The 17363-nt window shown below is 45.6% G+C and overlaps 2 protein-coding genes across 2 annotated transcripts in view; one reads left to right on the top strand and one right to left on the bottom strand.

Annotated features, from left to right (window-relative positions):
- Positions 1 to 5242, bottom strand: part of LOC115193514 (ABC transporter G family member 20) — a 38511-nt gene extending 33269 nt beyond the window's left edge. Inside the window, exons 1-3 of the mRNA XM_029752206.1 lie at positions 4893 to 5242; positions 1239 to 1390; positions 163 to 322 (exon numbers count right to left, since the gene is read on the bottom strand). Of these exons, the coding sequence (XP_029608066.1) occupies positions 163 to 322; positions 1239 to 1375 (297 nt within the window). The 5' untranslated portion in view covers positions 1376 to 1390; positions 4893 to 5242. The remainder of the gene's footprint in view (positions 1 to 162; positions 323 to 1238; positions 1391 to 4892) is intronic.
- Positions 5243 to 7990: 2748 nt separating this feature from the next.
- Positions 7991 to 17162, top strand: LOC115193515 (galectin-related protein). Its single transcript, XM_029752207.1, has 5 exons — positions 7991 to 8249; positions 8816 to 8899; positions 9033 to 9121; positions 13800 to 13986; positions 15449 to 17162. Exons 1-5 carry the CDS (start codon positions 8217 to 8219, stop codon positions 15590 to 15592), a joined length of 537 nt encoding a protein of 178 aa, XP_029608067.1. The 5' UTR covers positions 7991 to 8216; the 3' UTR covers positions 15593 to 17162.
- Positions 17163 to 17363: the final 201 nt, after the last annotated feature.

Consider the following 17363-nt stretch of genomic DNA (forward strand, 5'->3'; position numbering starts at 1 on the left):
GGTATGTAGTGTACCTATAAGATAACAGTTTACCTGTGGTATGTAGTGTACCTATAAGATAACAGTTTACCTGTGGTATGTTGTGTACCTATAAGATAACAGTTTACCTGTGGCATGTAGTTTACCTGTGGTATGTTGTGTACCTATAAGGTAACAGTTTACCTGTGGCATGTACCCCACCATCCTCCCAGGGACCTGGTGTCCAGGAAATGCTGGCGGCTTCCCCAACACGCTGATGTGCCCTCGGGAGATCTTCAGGGTTCCCAGAATGCATTTCAACAGCGTGGTCTTCCCACATCCACTCGGACCCAGCAGGCCGTAGCTGCAAGGTAAGAGAGAACAGAATTTTGGGTTAAAAAAATTGACATGAGAGCTAAATCATAGATATCTACTATAGCCCTCAAACTCAACTCTGGAGCTCTAAGCCAGTTCCACTGCATTTTGTCATTGTTCCCCTCTAGTCAGGGACTGATTTAGACCTGGGATACCAGGTGGGTGTAATTAATGATCAGGTATAACAGAAAACCAGCAGACTCCAGACCTCGTGGGGTCAGGGTTGAGTACCCCTGTACTATAGTATGATAGTATGATAGCATTGCTACCTGTATTACTCAGTATGGTCTGACTCTTAATCGTAACTCACATAAAACTTCCAATCACATCAATGCACGATTCATGTGAAAATCCAAGTGAAGCCTAATTTTTACCATACGCAAGTGCGCAACGCAAGAATGCAATTATGTTGTTTACTTGTTAAAGGTATGGATTATCATTAGGCTTTAAAGGGATAGTTGACCCAAATAAAAAAATTACATATTGGTTTCCTTACCAAGGCCGGACTACTGCATTTGGGGTCCTGGAAAATAGCTAACTTCCTGCATTTCAACACATTTTGTGACCTCCAGAAGGCCCACAACCCCCGCTAAAAAACGGGGGCCCTGGTGCACGTGCCCTGCGTGCCTGTTCAGTAATCAGGCCCTGTTCCTTACCCTGTAAGAAGTCTATGGACAAGGTATGATAGCAATCCATGCTTTGGTTTTGTTTACTTGGCCATTGTTTCACATGTGGCACAAATCCAATGCAAGTCAAAGGTACCTACAGTATATTAGCATTTTCACGCTTCATGTCCAAATCATCATACAGTATCTAAAACTTAATGGTGCCACTCAATTAACTTATTTATATATTATTTGGACATGAAGTGTGATTTTGCTGTAATGTCAGTGTGGATTACTCACATGTGTCCCTGTGGCACGGTCAAATTGAGATTACTCAGGACTTTGAGTTTCCCGTACGACCGACACACTTCCCGACACCGGATCGCCAAATCCTCCAATCCGGGGGAGGGGGGAGGAGCTTCCTGGTCTGCCTTCATCCTTCCTTCCGTCAACTGGAAGAAGAAAAACAAACAAATGTAAAAAAAAATATATATTATAATAACAATAATAATATATATATTTCCACCCATAATTGTCACTTTATTAAGACAGGAATAGTAGTGAACAACAGGGGGATAAAGATGGAGAATAGCAGTGGGGTCCAGATTGGTACCGTGCTGGGATGGTGTATATATAGCAGCCACTGTTACCCATGCTGGGATGGTGTATATATAGCAGCCACTGTTACCCATGCTGGGGTGGTGTATATATAGCAGCCACTGTTACCCATGCTGGGGTGGTGTATATATAGCAGCCACTGTTACCCATGCTGGGGTGGTGTATATATAGCAGCCACTGTTACCCATGCTGGGGTGGTGTATATATAGCAGCCACTGTTACCCATGCTGGGATGGTGTATATATAGCAGCCACTGTTACCCATGCTGGGATGGTGTATATATAGCAGCCACTGTTACCCATGCTGGGGTGGTGTATATATAGCAGCCACTGTTACCCATGCTGGGGTGGTGTATATAGCAGCCACTGTTACCCCATGCTGGGGTGGTGTATATATAGCAGCCACTGTTACCCATGCTGGGATGGTGTATATATAGCAGCCACTGTTACCCATGCTGGGGTGGTGTATATATAGCAGCCACTGTTACCCATGCTGGGGTGGTGTATATATAGCAGCCACTGTTACCCATGCTGGGGTGGTGTATATATAGCAGCCACTGTTACCCATGCTGGGGTGGTGTATATATAGCAGCCACTGTTACCCATGCTGGGGTGGTGTATATATAGCAGCCACTGTTACCCATGCTGGGGTGGTGTATATATAGCAGCCACTGTTACCCATGCTGGGATGGTGTATATATAGCAGCCACTGTTACCCATGCTGGGGTGGTGTATATATAGCAGCCACTGTTACCCATGCTGGGGTGGTGTATATATAGCAGCCACTGTTACCCATGCTGGGGTGGTGTATATATAGCAGCCACTGTTACCCATGCTGGGGTGGTGTATATATAGCAGCCACTGTTACCCATGCTGGGGTGGTGTATATATAGCAGCCACTGTTACCCATGCTGGGGTGGTGTATATATAGCAGCCACTGTACCCATGCTGGGTGGTGTATATAGCAGCCACTGTTACCCATGCTGGGATGGTGTATATAGCAGCCACTGTTACCCATGCTGGGGTGGTGTATATATAGCAGCCACTGTTACCCATGCTGGGGTGGTGTATATATAGCAGCCACTGTTACCCATGCTGGGATGGTGTATATATAGCAGCCACTGTTACCCATGCTGGGATGGTGTATATATGGCAGCCACTGTTACCCATGCTGGGGTGGTGTATATATAGCAGCCACTGTTAACCATGCTGGGATGGTGTATATATAGCAGCCACTGTTACCCATGCTGGGGTGGTGTATATATAGCAGCCACTGTTAACCTCTACACCAGCCTTGAGATTCTGCCGCAGGTTGACGTTTATTGTCACAAATTGTTGCCCTTGTAGAAGAGCTGAGCGATTTCCACTAGATAGTCTAACTGCCAAGTCAAAATTGTCTATGTCATAAAAATCCATTTAAAAAAAGCTTTTTGTTCTTAATTTAAGGTTAGGGTTAGGCATTAGTGATAACAGTGGGTTTAAAATCCAATTTTATGACTTTGTGGCTGTGACAGCTAGTGACCATTCTTCAAAGCTGCCTCCAGGGCAAGATTCATGACAATAAATGCCAACCTGCCCATCTGGCACTCTAGGCAGGCTAGAATAAACACTTAAAGTATTTGAAAGATTTCAGATAGAATGTAAACCCAGGTCTGGTGGTGCTGTGTGCAGCCTGCATCGAATCAAGGTCGTAGAGCAACCCTAACTAGGTGTCGCCCCCAAATGGCACCCTATTCCCTACGTAGTGCATTCCTTTTCACTAAGGCCCATAGAGGCTATAGTGGTATATATAGGGAGCCATTTGGGATGCACACTGGGTCAAATAATCTTTAATCCCTGCCTCCTTTCCTTGGCTTCCCTTGTTTCAGTCTCCCTTTCTCTGTGTTGGCTTCCCCGTTCTCCCTCACATAATCCAGCATCTTTCATTCCACCGTTGGGAGATTAGAGGGAAACCACTCCGTAATCTGACTCTATTGATCAAGATCACCTTCTTTGACACAATGCCACATGTAGTCTGGGTACCAGTCTGTTTAGATAACATTCCACTCCTTTCACTCTGTGTTAGGTGCCAAAGAATGTTTCACAATGAAACAATGAGTGCAAAGTGTAGAATGTTAGCTAAACCAACTGGTACCCAAGCTATGACACATGGAAGCATATGTACAGAAAGGTACTGTTGTTGAAGTAATGGCCAGGACATTGTTGTACTGTAATAACATTGTAATATAAAGGATATAGTTTCGTGAGACATTATAGGACTATAGCCTTTCTACACAGACAGACAGCATTAATTCACTGCAAAATAATTTCGGACATGGGTTCTTATCTTTTTGTGTGAAGAATAAATTCAAGTTCAACGTTTTTATTAATGAAATTGCAGACAACAAACACTCTCTGAAATACTTGATATTAACAGATTAACAGACTCCATCTCCGGTTAAAGAAGCTCCATAAAATAAGTAATAGTCAAAAAGGATAATAATAATAAATTGGAGTCATACAACAAACAGATGTTACAATATTTAGTAAAGCATCCAGTTCAGAGGTGTGAAACATGTGGCCAGCGGGCCAGATCTGGCCCTTGAGACAATTCAATCCGTCCCGCTGGTGGTTTGAGAAGAATATATATATATATATATATATATATTACCTGCCTCGTACCCCTGCACATTGACTCGGTACCAGTACTCCCTGTATATAGCCCTGTTATTGTTATTGATTGTAAGTAAGAATTTGTTCTTAACTGACTTGCCAAGTTTAATAATAGTTAAATAAAAAAATACATGAAAAAAAAACTCAAGCTCCAAAGAAAATTTGCAAATGTTCTTACTTTTTAACTCTGCATTGTTGGTTAAAGGGCTTGTAGTAAGCATTTCACAGTAAAGTCTACACCTGTTGTATTCGGCGCATGTAACAGATACAATTTGATTTGATTTAAAATGTCTAACACCAAAATCTAAACTGTGTAGAAATGAGAATAGACCTACATTTATAATCCAGCTAGCTAACAGTCATCGAAACAGTCAGGGAGCAGAGAAAACTCCAACAGTAATGGATAGAGGAATATGTTTTTGTACATTTTGACAGTGAGGAAACACAACCGATTTCAGGTGCAGCCCTTTGGACCACGATGGAAAACAGTTGGAGGAGCCGGGCTACACTTGATGAGTCTGACAAGTGACAAATCGATTAATCGTTATCATTTCAGATATGCTCCGATACGGTAACATACCGTTAGCCAATCTTTGAAAGAACCACAGAAAAGCAAATACAGAAACACCAGCTGTAATTTAGCCAACTAGGAAAACACTGGTCCTAAATTACAACAGGGACTCACCTGAAAAGGTTCCCTTACACAAGAAGGAGCTGAAGTCTAGAAGATGGAGAGCAACAACATAGCCTATAACACTGTAGCAATGAGTGTGAGTGTGCATAGTCTACTGCGCGAAAACATGAACCAACAGAACTAAACATTGTGTGAAGATCAGCTGACAATTCCATGTCATCAGGGTGTAGTTGGGCCTTAGCCTATTTCCAAGTGGTAGAACAGGTTGGCTCTTGAGAAGGGAGAAGTGGCATTATTCAGACTGAATGCATGCAGGCGTCTTGCTCCGGAATGAATACACCTGTTAACCTACTACTAAATTACATAACAGAAGTAGCTACAGATGTAAGATCTTAAATTGATCACTCTTTTGTTACAGAGAATTTTCCTGCACAGCAGGAAATGGAAACTTATAGTGTTTTCAAGGTACTAAAAGGCTTCTAAAGTTTCAAATGTCTCATTTGATTTGCCCTAACAAAAAATGTAGCAACCCCTACAAAAATGTCCATTAATTATAACCCACATAATTCATATTTCCTGTTGCTGCAGGATTATTTTCCTGCTATAGAAAACAGGCTCAAATTAAGATCATTCATCTGTAGACTAAGAAAAACAACAAAAGACACATCAAATCAAATCAAATGTTATTTGTCACATACACACGGTTAGCAGATGCTAATGCGAGTTTAGTGAAATGCCTGTGCTTCTAGTTCCGACCATGCAGTAATATCTAACAAGTAATCTAACAATTTCACAACAACTACCTTATACACACAAGTGTAAAGGAATGAACAAGAACATGTACATATAAATATTTGGATGAGTGATGGCCGTGCAGCATAGGCAAGATGCAGTAGATGGTATAGAGTACAGTATATACATATGAGATGAGTAATGTAGGGTATGTAAACATTATATAAAGTGGCATAGTTTAAACTGACTAGTGATACATTTATTACATCCAATTTTTAATTATTAAAGTGGCTAGAGATTTGAGTCAGTATGTTGGCAGCCGCCACTCAATGTTAGTGATGGCTGTTTAACAGTCTGATGGCCGTGAGATAGAAGCTGTTTTTCAGTCTCTCGGTCCCAGCTTTAATGCACCTGTACTGACCTCGCCTTCTGGATGGTGGCAGGGTGAACAGGCAGTGGCTTCGGGTGGTTGTTGTCCTTGATGATCTTTTTGGCCTTCCTGTGACATCGGGTGGTGTAGGTGTCCTGGAGGCCAGGTAGTTTGCCCCCGGTGATGCGTTGTGAAGACCTCACTACCCTCTGGAGAGTCTTGCGGTTGTGGGCGGAGCAGTTGCTGTACCAGGCGGTGCCGTACCAGGCGATACCATCTTGGCTTTTTGCATTAGTTTCCCTAGATTAGGTCTATGTGTGACTGCATTAGTTTCTGTAGTTTAGGTCTATGTGTGGCTGCATTAGTTTCTGTAGTTTAGGTCTATGTGTGGCAGCAGGATGCCATCTTAGGATAATAAACAGCCGCCTTCAATATAACCTACATTGTTTCTATCTAAAACAAAATGCCCCCCCCCCCAAAAAAAAATGGATAGGCCCTATACCGCTGCAGTTACGGCGAGGGACGCCATTTTCTTTGGAGCTTGTGTTGCACTGATACGTTCCCAGGTTTTCAAGACACCCACATGTCCTGGGCTAGTCCCCATGACTTGAAGAGAGGAGGAGGATGGTAGGAGATATGTCCTGGGCTAGTCACCATGACTTGAAGAGAGGAGGATGGTAGGAGATATGTCCTGGGCTAGTCACCATGACTTGAAGAGAGGAAGATGGTAGGAGATATGTCCTGGGCTAGCCAGCATAACTTCAGGGACAGGTGCTGCAATCGACAGAATGTCAGAGATGTGCCTTGCTGTCTTTTGAGAGTCATCCTATGTTACAAAATAAGTGCCTTGCTCAAGGGCGGCGTAACGGTAGTAGACACCAGCAGCTCTTCAGTGGCCAATTTAGTCCCAACCTTTTCATCTCCTCTATATCCTCATGCAGGGCTACACACAGCCCCAATACAACACTGACTGATGGTTCCCTGTTATCCAATCATGTAGGCTGCTCTGACTGAGGAAGTCACTATCAGGGTGAGAAGACAGAAGGCTTGAGACCCACAAAGCATCTTGTCAGTCAATCTCTGTCTACAACATGTTGTCTACACTCTTATAAGAAATGGTTCTATACAGAACCAATAGGTTCTGTATAGAACCCCAATGAGCCCTTGTTTCTGGATGAGGGAACTGCAGAATAGAACAGAGCAGGCCTAGAGTAGAGGATTTGTATTTGTAGTACCGTGAACTGCCACAGAAGGAGCCCTCTGACAATTTGAACATGCCCTCCTGATTTGCATAGGCAAATAATGTTCTATATAATTATTGAGCGGAAACATGCTCTTATAGCTCAATGGTGTCCAACAAAATAGGATATTTCTCAATGAACTTAGTATTTAGAATCAAAAAGCCCTTTGGGCTCCCGAGTGGTGCAGCGGTCTAAGGCACTGCATCTCAGTGCTTGAGGCGTCACTACAGACACCCTGGTTTGAATCCAGGCTGTATCACAACCGGCCGTGATTGGGAGTCCCATGGGGCGGAGCACAATTGGCCCAGCGTCGTCCGGGTTTAACCGGTCTAGGCTGTCATTGTCAATAATAATTTGTTCTTCAGCTGGCTTGCCTAGTTAAATAAAGGTTACATTTTCAAGAACAAAAGTAGCTGTACTCTTATAGCCTAGATTTATATATCAAGTCGGTGGTTTCTTTAGCGCCACATTTTGTTCACTCTATCATTATCATCCCAAATGGTTACATTTTCTATCCTAGGCTCCTACCACATACCAGGCCTCTTTAATTAGTCTAGGAACGAAGATATACAAAATATTTTCACTCAAGATTAGAATCGAATGAGAGAAGTGCCCCCACTTTATGGGGGTACATTTTAATTAGGTGAAGGTTCTTTGTAGGAAATTAAAAATCTGATTAGCCTGGCTCGTTCCCGTTCCCGAACAGACGGGGATTACCAAAGCCCCTCTTATTATTGTAAAGCACACGTCAGCTAAATAAAAAGACTATCCACCCATTTCCAGAGCGGATAAATACAGCCTAGACATAGTCTACTGCAACACGCAGCCTCAGCCAGCCAGACGTATCCTAGTCCTAAACGTGAATACCCTAGGTAATGCCACTCTTCGCTGCATGTGGAGTGTGAGTGTGGACAGCTAGAAACATGTTGACTGAGTCACTGCTGCCACGACGCTGACACATTCCAGGAGAGGAGGACTGCCCGGGCTGCCTCTCTTCTGATAAGCATCCTATGGTCTTCTGTACAAGTCAAGATGGCGGTGTCGGCAACGGAAAAGGACGCAATAGTGAGTACTACAATTTTCAGGAAAACAGCGGTTTGCTCGGAATTTGTTGTTTTCTGTATCTGCACGTAAAACGTTGAAGCGTGTCATTTGTGGAGAGCTATAATTAACGCCATCATGAAGTTTGTATTATTGTGTGGAGTAATATGTCAATAGGCTGCCTGTGCATTCCCAAGCACAGCCCGAGTCGACCTCTGATGTGGGCGCGGAACAAATTCAATGATTCTGCAAGATAACATGTTTCTGTGTGGTGCTCACCTATTACTTCTCGGTATCAGTTTACAATGTGGGCTGTCTATGTGCGGGTTGGTGGTAATGACCGACCGTTCTCACAGGTCTTACCCGCTCTAGTCTAGAACATGACAGATGTTTTGACAGCCATGGGTTTCCCCACCTTTTCATTGTTGAATAGCGGCATGAGGACCACGCAGAGAAGACATCTAGAGCAATATGCAGCCTTTTAAAACGCTAGGCTACTCCGCCCATTGAGTAGGCTACTATCATTTAGGCTGTACCTGATCAATACGTTGTGTTTTTTTCTTTCCCTTTTGTCTCTGGTGGTTTTGAAGAATACTGAAGATGACCATCACAACGATTCGTTCGGGAACCCCGGGCTCATCTCGCCGGATAGGGAGGACATTGCACGGCTTCTGGTGGGACGATTCATCCTGAAACATCCACGTTATTCAATATAAATGCCAATATTATTTTCTTTGTCCACATTATGTGTTGTGATGATGGTTTAAATGTGATGATTTAAAATAAAATATTGTCTCTCAATCGTAGAAGGTGCCATTCAGCGGCCGCATCAGAGGTGGTATGAGGCCGGGGAAGAAGGTCATTGTCATGGGCATTGTTGATCTGGAGCCGGACAGGTAGGCTAAATCAATAACCCCCACTCATTAGGTCTTAGCTCTGGTCCATGTCGTTGGACAGGTAGGCTAAATCAATAACCCCCACTCATTAGGTCTTAGCTCTGGTCCATGTCGTTGGACAGGTAGGCTAAAACAATATCCCCCACTCATTAGGTCTTAGCTCTGGTCCATGTCGTTGGACAGGTAGGCTAAAACAATATCCCCCACTCATTAGGTCTTAGCTCTGGTCCATGTCGTTGGACAGGTAGGCTAAAACAATATCCCCCACTCATTAGGTCTTAGCTCTGGTCCATGTCGTTGGACAGGTAGGCTAAAACAATATCCCCCACTCATTAGGTCTTAGCTCTGGTCCATGTCGTTGGACAGGTAGGCTAAATCAATATCCCCCACTCATTAGGTCTTAGCTCTGGTCCATGTCGTTGGACAGGTAGGCTAAAACAATATCCCCCACTCATTAGGTCTTAGCTCTGGTCCATGTCGTTGGACAGGTAGGCTAAAACAATAACCTCCACTCATTAGGTCTTAGCTCTGGTCCATGTCGTTGGACAGGTAGGCTAAATCAATATCCCCCACTCATTAGGTCTTAGCTCTGGTCCATGTCGTTGGACAGGTAGGCTAAAACAATATCCCCCACTCATTAGGTCTTAGCTCTGGTCCATGTCGTTGGACAGGTAGGCTAAAACAATAACCTCCACTCATTAGGTCTTAGCTCTGGTCCATGTCGTTGGACAGGTAGGCTAAAACAATATCCTCCACTCATTAGGTCTTAGCTCTGGTCCAGGGCGATATAACCTCCACTCATTAGGTCTTAGCTCTGGTCCAGAGCGATATAACCTCCACTCATTAGTCTTAGCTCTGGTCCAGGGCAATATAACCTCCACTCATTAGGTCTTAGCTCTGGTCCAGGGCGATATAACCTCCACTCATTAGGTCTTAGCTCTGGTCCAGGGCGATATAACCTCCACTCATTATGTCTTAGCTCTGGTCCAGGGCGATATAACCTCCACTCATTATGTCTTAGCTCTGGTCCAGGGCGATATAACCTCCACTCATTATGTCTTAGCTCTGGTCCAGGGCAATATAACCTCCACTCATTAGGTCTTAGCTCTGGTCCAGGGCGATATAACCTCCACTCATTAGGTCTTAGCTCTGGTCCAGGGCGATATAACCTCCACTCATTAGGTCTTAGCTCTGGTCCAGGGCGATATAACCTCTACTCATTAGGTCTTAGCTCTGGTCCAGGGCGATATAACCTCTACTCATTAGGTCTTAGCTCTGGTCCAGGGCGATATAACCTCCACTCATTAGGTCTTAGCTCTGGTCCAGAGCGATATAACCTCCACTCATTAGTCTTAGCTCTGGTCCAGGGCAATATAACCTCCACTCATTAGGTCTTAGCTCTGGTCCAGGGCAATATAACCTCCACTCATTAGGTCTTAGCTCTGGTCCAGGGCGATATAACCTCCACTCATTATGTCTTAGCTCTGGTCCAGGGCGATATAACCTCCACTCATTATGTCTTAGCTCTGGTCCAGGGCGATATAACCTCCACTCATTATGTCTTAGCTCTGGTCCAGGGCGATATAACCTCCACTCATTATGTCTTAGCTCTGGTCCAGGGCAATATAACCTCCACTCATTAGGTCTTAGCTCTGGTCCAGGGCGATATAACCTCCACTCATTAGGTCTTAGCTCTGGTCCAGGGCGATATAAACTCTACTCATTAGGTCTTAGCTCTGGTCCAGGGCGATATAACCTCTACTCATTAGGTCTTAGCTCTGGTCCAGGGCGATATAACCTCCACTCATTAGGTCTTAGCTCTGGTCCAGGGCGATATAACCTCCACTCATTAGGTCTTAGCTCTGGTCAGGCCATATAACCTCCACTCATTAGGTCTTAGCTCTGGTCAGGCCATATAACCTCCACTCATTAGGTCTTAGCTCTGGTCCAGGGCGATATATAACCTCCACTCATTAGGTGTTAGCTCTGGTCCAGGGCGATATAACCTCCACTCATTAGGTCTTAGCTCTGGTCCAGGGCGATATAACCTCCACTCATTAGGTCTTAGCTCTGGTCCAGGGCGATATAACCTCCACTCATTAGGTCTTAGCTCTGGTCCAGGGCGATATATAACCTCCACTCATTAGGTGTTAGCTCTGGTCCAGGGCGATATAATCTCCACTCATTAGGTGTTAGCTCTGGTCCAGGGCGATATAACCTCCACTCATTCGGTCTTAGCTCTGGTCCATGTCGTTACGTGCAGCTTGCTGATGCTGAGCCTTCAACCTATTCTTGAGGAAGAGAATGCGCTCTGGACTGGAGCTAACTAGGTCTATTTGTCAACTGCACCCTGGCTTATCTGAATGAATGTCATTACCAACTTCTTATCTTTCATATACTGCTTTTTCATTAGAATGTAAGTCCCATTCCATTTTAGGTGGAGATCTGATTCTGTAAGAATGTAGTCTACAGAATGAATTGTTGTGGACCTGTGTATTACATGTTTAATTGGTGAAATGCTGTGTTTTCTATGTTATGTCTGCTGAAGAATGTGAATCTAGCCTAATAAGGCGAGAGAACATTTATTGTAAAAGACAGAATCGAACAAAGGATCAGAAAGGAAAAAGTTCAAAAGAATAGTTTATTATTAGCAGCATGGCAGACGGTGAAGAAAAAGCCTGGGGGAGGTGAAGAGGAGACATGGAGAACTGTGTGGGTGGGTGTGTTGAGAACGGAGGGCTTTTTCATAATGCAAGGCAGGGTGTTCACAGTCAGGCCAGGCTGAGGCAGAGCTGGTCTGTCTCAAGAATGGCACCCTATTCCCTATGTAGGCAACTAGGGCTACATTGGCCCTCATCAAACGTAGTGTGCTACGAAGGGGATAGTGTGCCAGTTGGGACACAGTGCTTGTTGAGACATTTTAGGGTGTGTCCTTTATAGGCCTCAATAGAAACTAATGGTCAGTTTAAAAACACATTTAGTGACATCAGTTTTAAATGCCTGGCGCACAATATTTATGTGGAAGTTCATGGCAGATGTCAACATGCTGCTCCTCCAGATGCAAAACATAATGACAACAGTATTATGTGGTGTTTCTCCTACACAGACACCATGTCCCTATGGGCCCTCCTATGTCCCCTACAGCACCATGTCCCTATAGGCCCTCCACTATGTCACCTACAGCACCATGTCCCTATAGGTCCTCCTCTATGTCCCCTACAGCACCATGTCCCTATGGGCCCTCCACTATGTCCCCTACAGCACCATGTCCCTATGGGCCCTCCACTATGTCCCCTACAGCACCATGTCCCTATAGGCCCTCCACTATGTCCCCTACAGCACCACGTCCCTATGGGCCCTGCTATGTCCCCTACAGCACCATGGCCCTATAGGCCCTGCACTGTCCCTACAGCACCATGTCCCTATAGGTCCTCCTCTATGTCCCCTACAGCATCATGTCCCTATAGGTCCTCCTCTATGTCCCCTACAGCATCATGTCCCTATAGGCCCTCCTCTATGTCCCCTACAGCATCATGTCCCTATGTCCCCTACAGCATCATGTCCCTATAGGCCCTCCTCTATGTCCCTTACAGCTCCATTACCATTGTCCCCATAGGGACAGGTTATCCTAGGGCTCCCACTAAGGGACAGGTTATCCTAGGGCTCCCACTAAGGGACAGGTTATCCTAGGGCTCCCACTAGGGGACAGGTTATCCTAGGGCTCCCACTAGGGGACAGGTTAACCCTAGGGCTCCCACTAAGGGACAGGTTAACCCTAGGGCTCCCACTAAGGGACAGGTTAACCCTAGGGCTCCCACTAAGGGACAGGTTAACCGTAGGGCTCCCACTAAGGGACAGGTTAACCCTAGGGCTCCCACTAAGGGACAGGTTAACCCTAGGGCTCCCACTAAGGGACAGGTTACCCTAGGGCTCCCACTAAGGGACAGGTTGCCCTAGGGCTCCCACTAAGGGACAGGTTGCCCTAGGGCTCCCACTAAGGGACAGGTTAACCCTAGGGCTCCCACTAAGGGACAGGTTAACCCTAGGGCCCCCACTAAGGGACAGGTTAACCCTAGGGCTCCCACTAAGGGACAGGTTAACCCTAGGGCTCCCACTAAGGGACAGGTTAACCCTAGGGCTCCCACTAAGGGACAGGTTAACCCTAGGGCTCCCACTAAGGGACAGGTTAACCCTAGGGCTCCCACTAAGGGACAGGTTAACCCTAGGGCTCCCACTAAGGGACAGGTTACCCTAGGGCTCCCACTAAGGGACAGGTTACCTAGGGCTCCCACTAAAGGACAGGTTACCTAGGGCTCCCACTAAGGGACAGGTTAACCCTAGGGCTCCCACTAAGGGACAGGTTACCCTAGGGCTCCCACTAAGGGACAGGTTACCTAGGGCTCCCACTAAAGGACAGGTTACCTAGGGCTCCCACTAAGGGACAGGTTAACCCTAGGGCTCCCACTAAGGGACAGGTTACCCTAGGGCTCCCACTAAGAGACAGGTTAACCCTAGGGCTCCCACTAAGGGACAGGTTACCCCTAGGGCTCCCACTAAAGGACAGGTTACCTAGGGCTCCCACTAAGAGACAGGTTAACCTAGGGTAAAAAGGGATATTGTTAAACCAGCACAGTGACACCTATTTCTTTTTTCTTCTCTACGTTTCTTTCTGTCTCAGCTTTGACGTCAGCCTGACTTGCGGCCGCGGCACAGAGAAGGAGGAACCACAGCCGGATGTGGCCCTGAAACTCAGCGCTCGATTCGCCGAGCGCCAGTTTCTGCGTAACTCCCGCGTCTCGGGAAAATGGAGCGAGGAGGAGAAGTCTATCGACTACTTCCCCTTCATCCCTGACCAGCCCTTCAGGGTACCTGTTACCCTTATCCTAACCTCTAACCTGACCAGCCCTTCAGGGTACCTGTTACCCTTATCCTAACCTCTAACCTGACCAGCCCTTCAGGGTACCTGTTACCCTTATCCTAACCTCTAACCTCTAATCCTAACCCCTAAAATATAATCCTATCCCCTAACCTCTAATCCTATCCCCTAACCTCTAATCCTAACCCCTAATCCTAACCCCTAATCCTAACCTCTAATCCCAACCCCTACCCCTTAATCCATAACCCTAACTGGACCAGGCCTTCAAGATACCATAACACTCCACTCTCTTTTTAAATTCTAACCCGACCATCCCTTCAGGGTACCGAGAACACCTCACGTTCTTATCCAACTTGTCCCAAATGGCACCACATCCCCTTTCTAGTAGACTTCTTTTGACCAGAGCCCTATGGGGCCACAGTTAACAAGGGTCTTAACTTCACGATAATTGGCCTTCCACCACTATCTCTATCTCATACACTCCCTCGCTCTACCCCTCTCTGACTTGTCTTTAGTTGCTGTAATATGATTCAGTACAGACGTTATGTAAAGATATAGCCCAGTGATAAGGAACACACATTGTTCCTTGTTGTGGTTTTATTGTAAAGCAGGTTGCTCCAGTCACACATTTGGATGAGGACTGGAGGATGAGGGTCGGAGATGTCAGAGGATGAGGGTCGGAGGATGTCAGAGGATGAGGGTCGGAGATGTCAGAGGATGAGGGTCGGAGATGTCAGAGGATGAGGGTCGGAGGATGAGGGTCGGAGATGTCAGAGGATGAGGGTCGGAGGATGAGGGTCGGAGATGTCAGAGGATGAGGGTCAGAGGATGAGGGTCAGAGGATGAGGGTCGGAGATGTCAGAGAATGAGGGTCAGAGGATGAGGGTCGGAGATGTCAGAGGATGAGGGTCAGAGGATGAGGGTCGGAGATGTCAGAGGATGAGGGTCAGAGGATGAGGGTCGGAGATGTCAGAGGATGAGGGTCAGAGGATGAGGGTCGGAGATGTCAGAGGATGAGGGTCAGAGGATGAGGGTTGGAGATGTCAGAGGATGAGGGTCAGAGGATGAGGGTCGGAGATGTCAGAGGATGAGGGTCAGAGGATGAGGGTCGGAGATGTCAGAGGATGAGGGTCAGAGGATGAGGGTCGGAGATGTCAGAGGATGAGGGTCGGAGATGTCAGAGGATGAGGGTCGGAGATGTCGGAGGATGAGGGTCGGAGATGTCGGAGGATGAGGGTCGGAGATGTCGGAGGATGAGGGTCGGAGATGTCGGAGGATGAGGTTTAGAGATGTGATTAGTTATGTAAAAGCTAACAAGCTCTCTTTCATTTGGAGAAAGAACCACATGGCCACATAATGTGACTTGGTTTAGAAATGGGGTGTTTTATTCTGTTCTCTCTCTCTCCTTGCCTTTTCTCTTTCTCCGTCTCTCTCTCTCTCTATCTATCCAGATCGAGATCCACTGCGAGCACACGCGCTTCCGGATATTTGTGGACGGAAACCCGCTCTTTGACTTTTTTCACAAAGTGAAATCTTTGCCGTCCATCGATACAGTGAGGATAGAAGGGGGTCTACAGATCACCAAGCTAGGCTAACCATCCCAGCTGCCATGCCTGTGTGTGACACAACAAGAACTCAATACAGGTGAACACACACACCTGTTACTACAATACCCACAATGCAACACTGCAGCGACAGTGGGCCTAGCGCTTTGGAAAGGCCTCGCCATCCCGGTTTGGTTCTGCCATCCCTCCTCTTCTTCTTTCCCTTTTATCTTGTCATGTCTCTACCAAGATCTGACGTTATTGTGACCTTCCTAATTGTTGGTTGAATGGTTGCAATGCAACGCAGCTCTGCGTGTCTTTGTTCTGAAAGAATTCCTTTGTTTTCTTCCTCAGTTCTGTGTGTGTCAGGGATCTCACAATATAAACGCCTGCTCATGGTTACCAAGCATCCTAAGGGGATTTTGCTGAGAGAGGGGGCCCTATTCCAAATGTAATAGTGCACTGCTTTTGGGGCACTATTGGGCACTAGAGTGCTATTTGGGACACAACCGTAGAGCACCAAGAAGTATTTGCTTTCATGTGGAGAAATCCTACAATTCTCAGGAGGTTTCTCAGGAATCAACACCATTTATCACCTAAATGAGGGTTATTTCTTGGGGTTGACAAGCTCAATATTATGGGAGCTTCCATTTTTGCACTCCCTCCCTGTTCTTGAATTGGGTTTTATTGGTTGGTTGGTTGTCATGGTTATTGGCATCCTAACTCAATGACCTACATACAGAGGTTGCATTCTAAATTGCATTTTATTCCCTATATAGTGCGCTACTTTGATCAGGGCCCATTGGGCTCTGGCCAAAAGTAGTGCACTACGTAGGGAATAGGGTGCCATTTGGAAAGGGAAATGAGGAATATATTGTGGAGTCTCGGCAAGATGTACCGTAGCAGCTTTTTGATTGAAATGTCTTGTAACTGTATGCAGTGTATTAATGGTGGTTCTTACTCACAATTTCAGTTCATTGCAACCATTCTCCTCCTGTAGATATAGATATTGCACTGACATAGAGCTACATGGTAGTGAATAGAATGTATAGTTCATTTGGAGCTTCGTTTACATTGCTTATTTAAGAGTGATGAACGATTGGTTAATTTAAAGGGGTAGTTCACCACAAAATCCCATTTTTATCAGATGTGTTTTATACCTCAACTGTTCTGTGTGGAGCTAATAAACTGGAATTAGAGGTGCCAATCTTTCCTATTCATTTGGGTTCTAGATGAGATCAGTAGGTTTCTCCGAAGGCTCACAGCAGTCTAGACAACACAACACGTGGTGTGGAATATGGACTCAGATGGTCTTTCTAGACTTGAAAACATCCGAGCAAATTTTATCTTGGAGTGAACTATCCCTTTAAGGTGTTTGCTTAACTGGACTCTGACTTGTAAATGAAGAAAAACCCCAGAGTGAAAACACACGCAGCGATGGCCGGCACTTAGCCTAAACAACCATTCCAGTCAAACCTCGCTGTCACAGACCAGATTATTACTGTATATGCAAATGGTGGATTCTCTTCCACACTTGAGCATTTTTTAAACCAGGGTCGTATTCATTAGTGCACACCGAAGTGAAATGTTTTGCCCAAAATAAAAAACAGTTTACCCGAAACTGTAATCGGTACTTCTTGAAGTTTACAGACTGTTCCGTTAGCTAGCGATTAGCGGTTGATTGTTGTGAAGAATAGTTAGAGGCTGATGTTGTTATGAATGTTCAGCAGCCATGTTTTTCTATGGTAGCATACCCACTGGGAACAGACGTCAGTTCAACGTCTAGTTTTGATTTAAATTTGGTTGAGTTGTCACCTAATGT

Source organism: Salmo trutta, chromosome 5 (genome assembly GCF_901001165.1).
Source record: "Salmo trutta chromosome 5, fSalTru1.1, whole genome shotgun sequence".
Lineage (NCBI taxonomy): Eukaryota > Metazoa > Chordata > Actinopteri > Salmoniformes > Salmonidae > Salmo > Salmo trutta.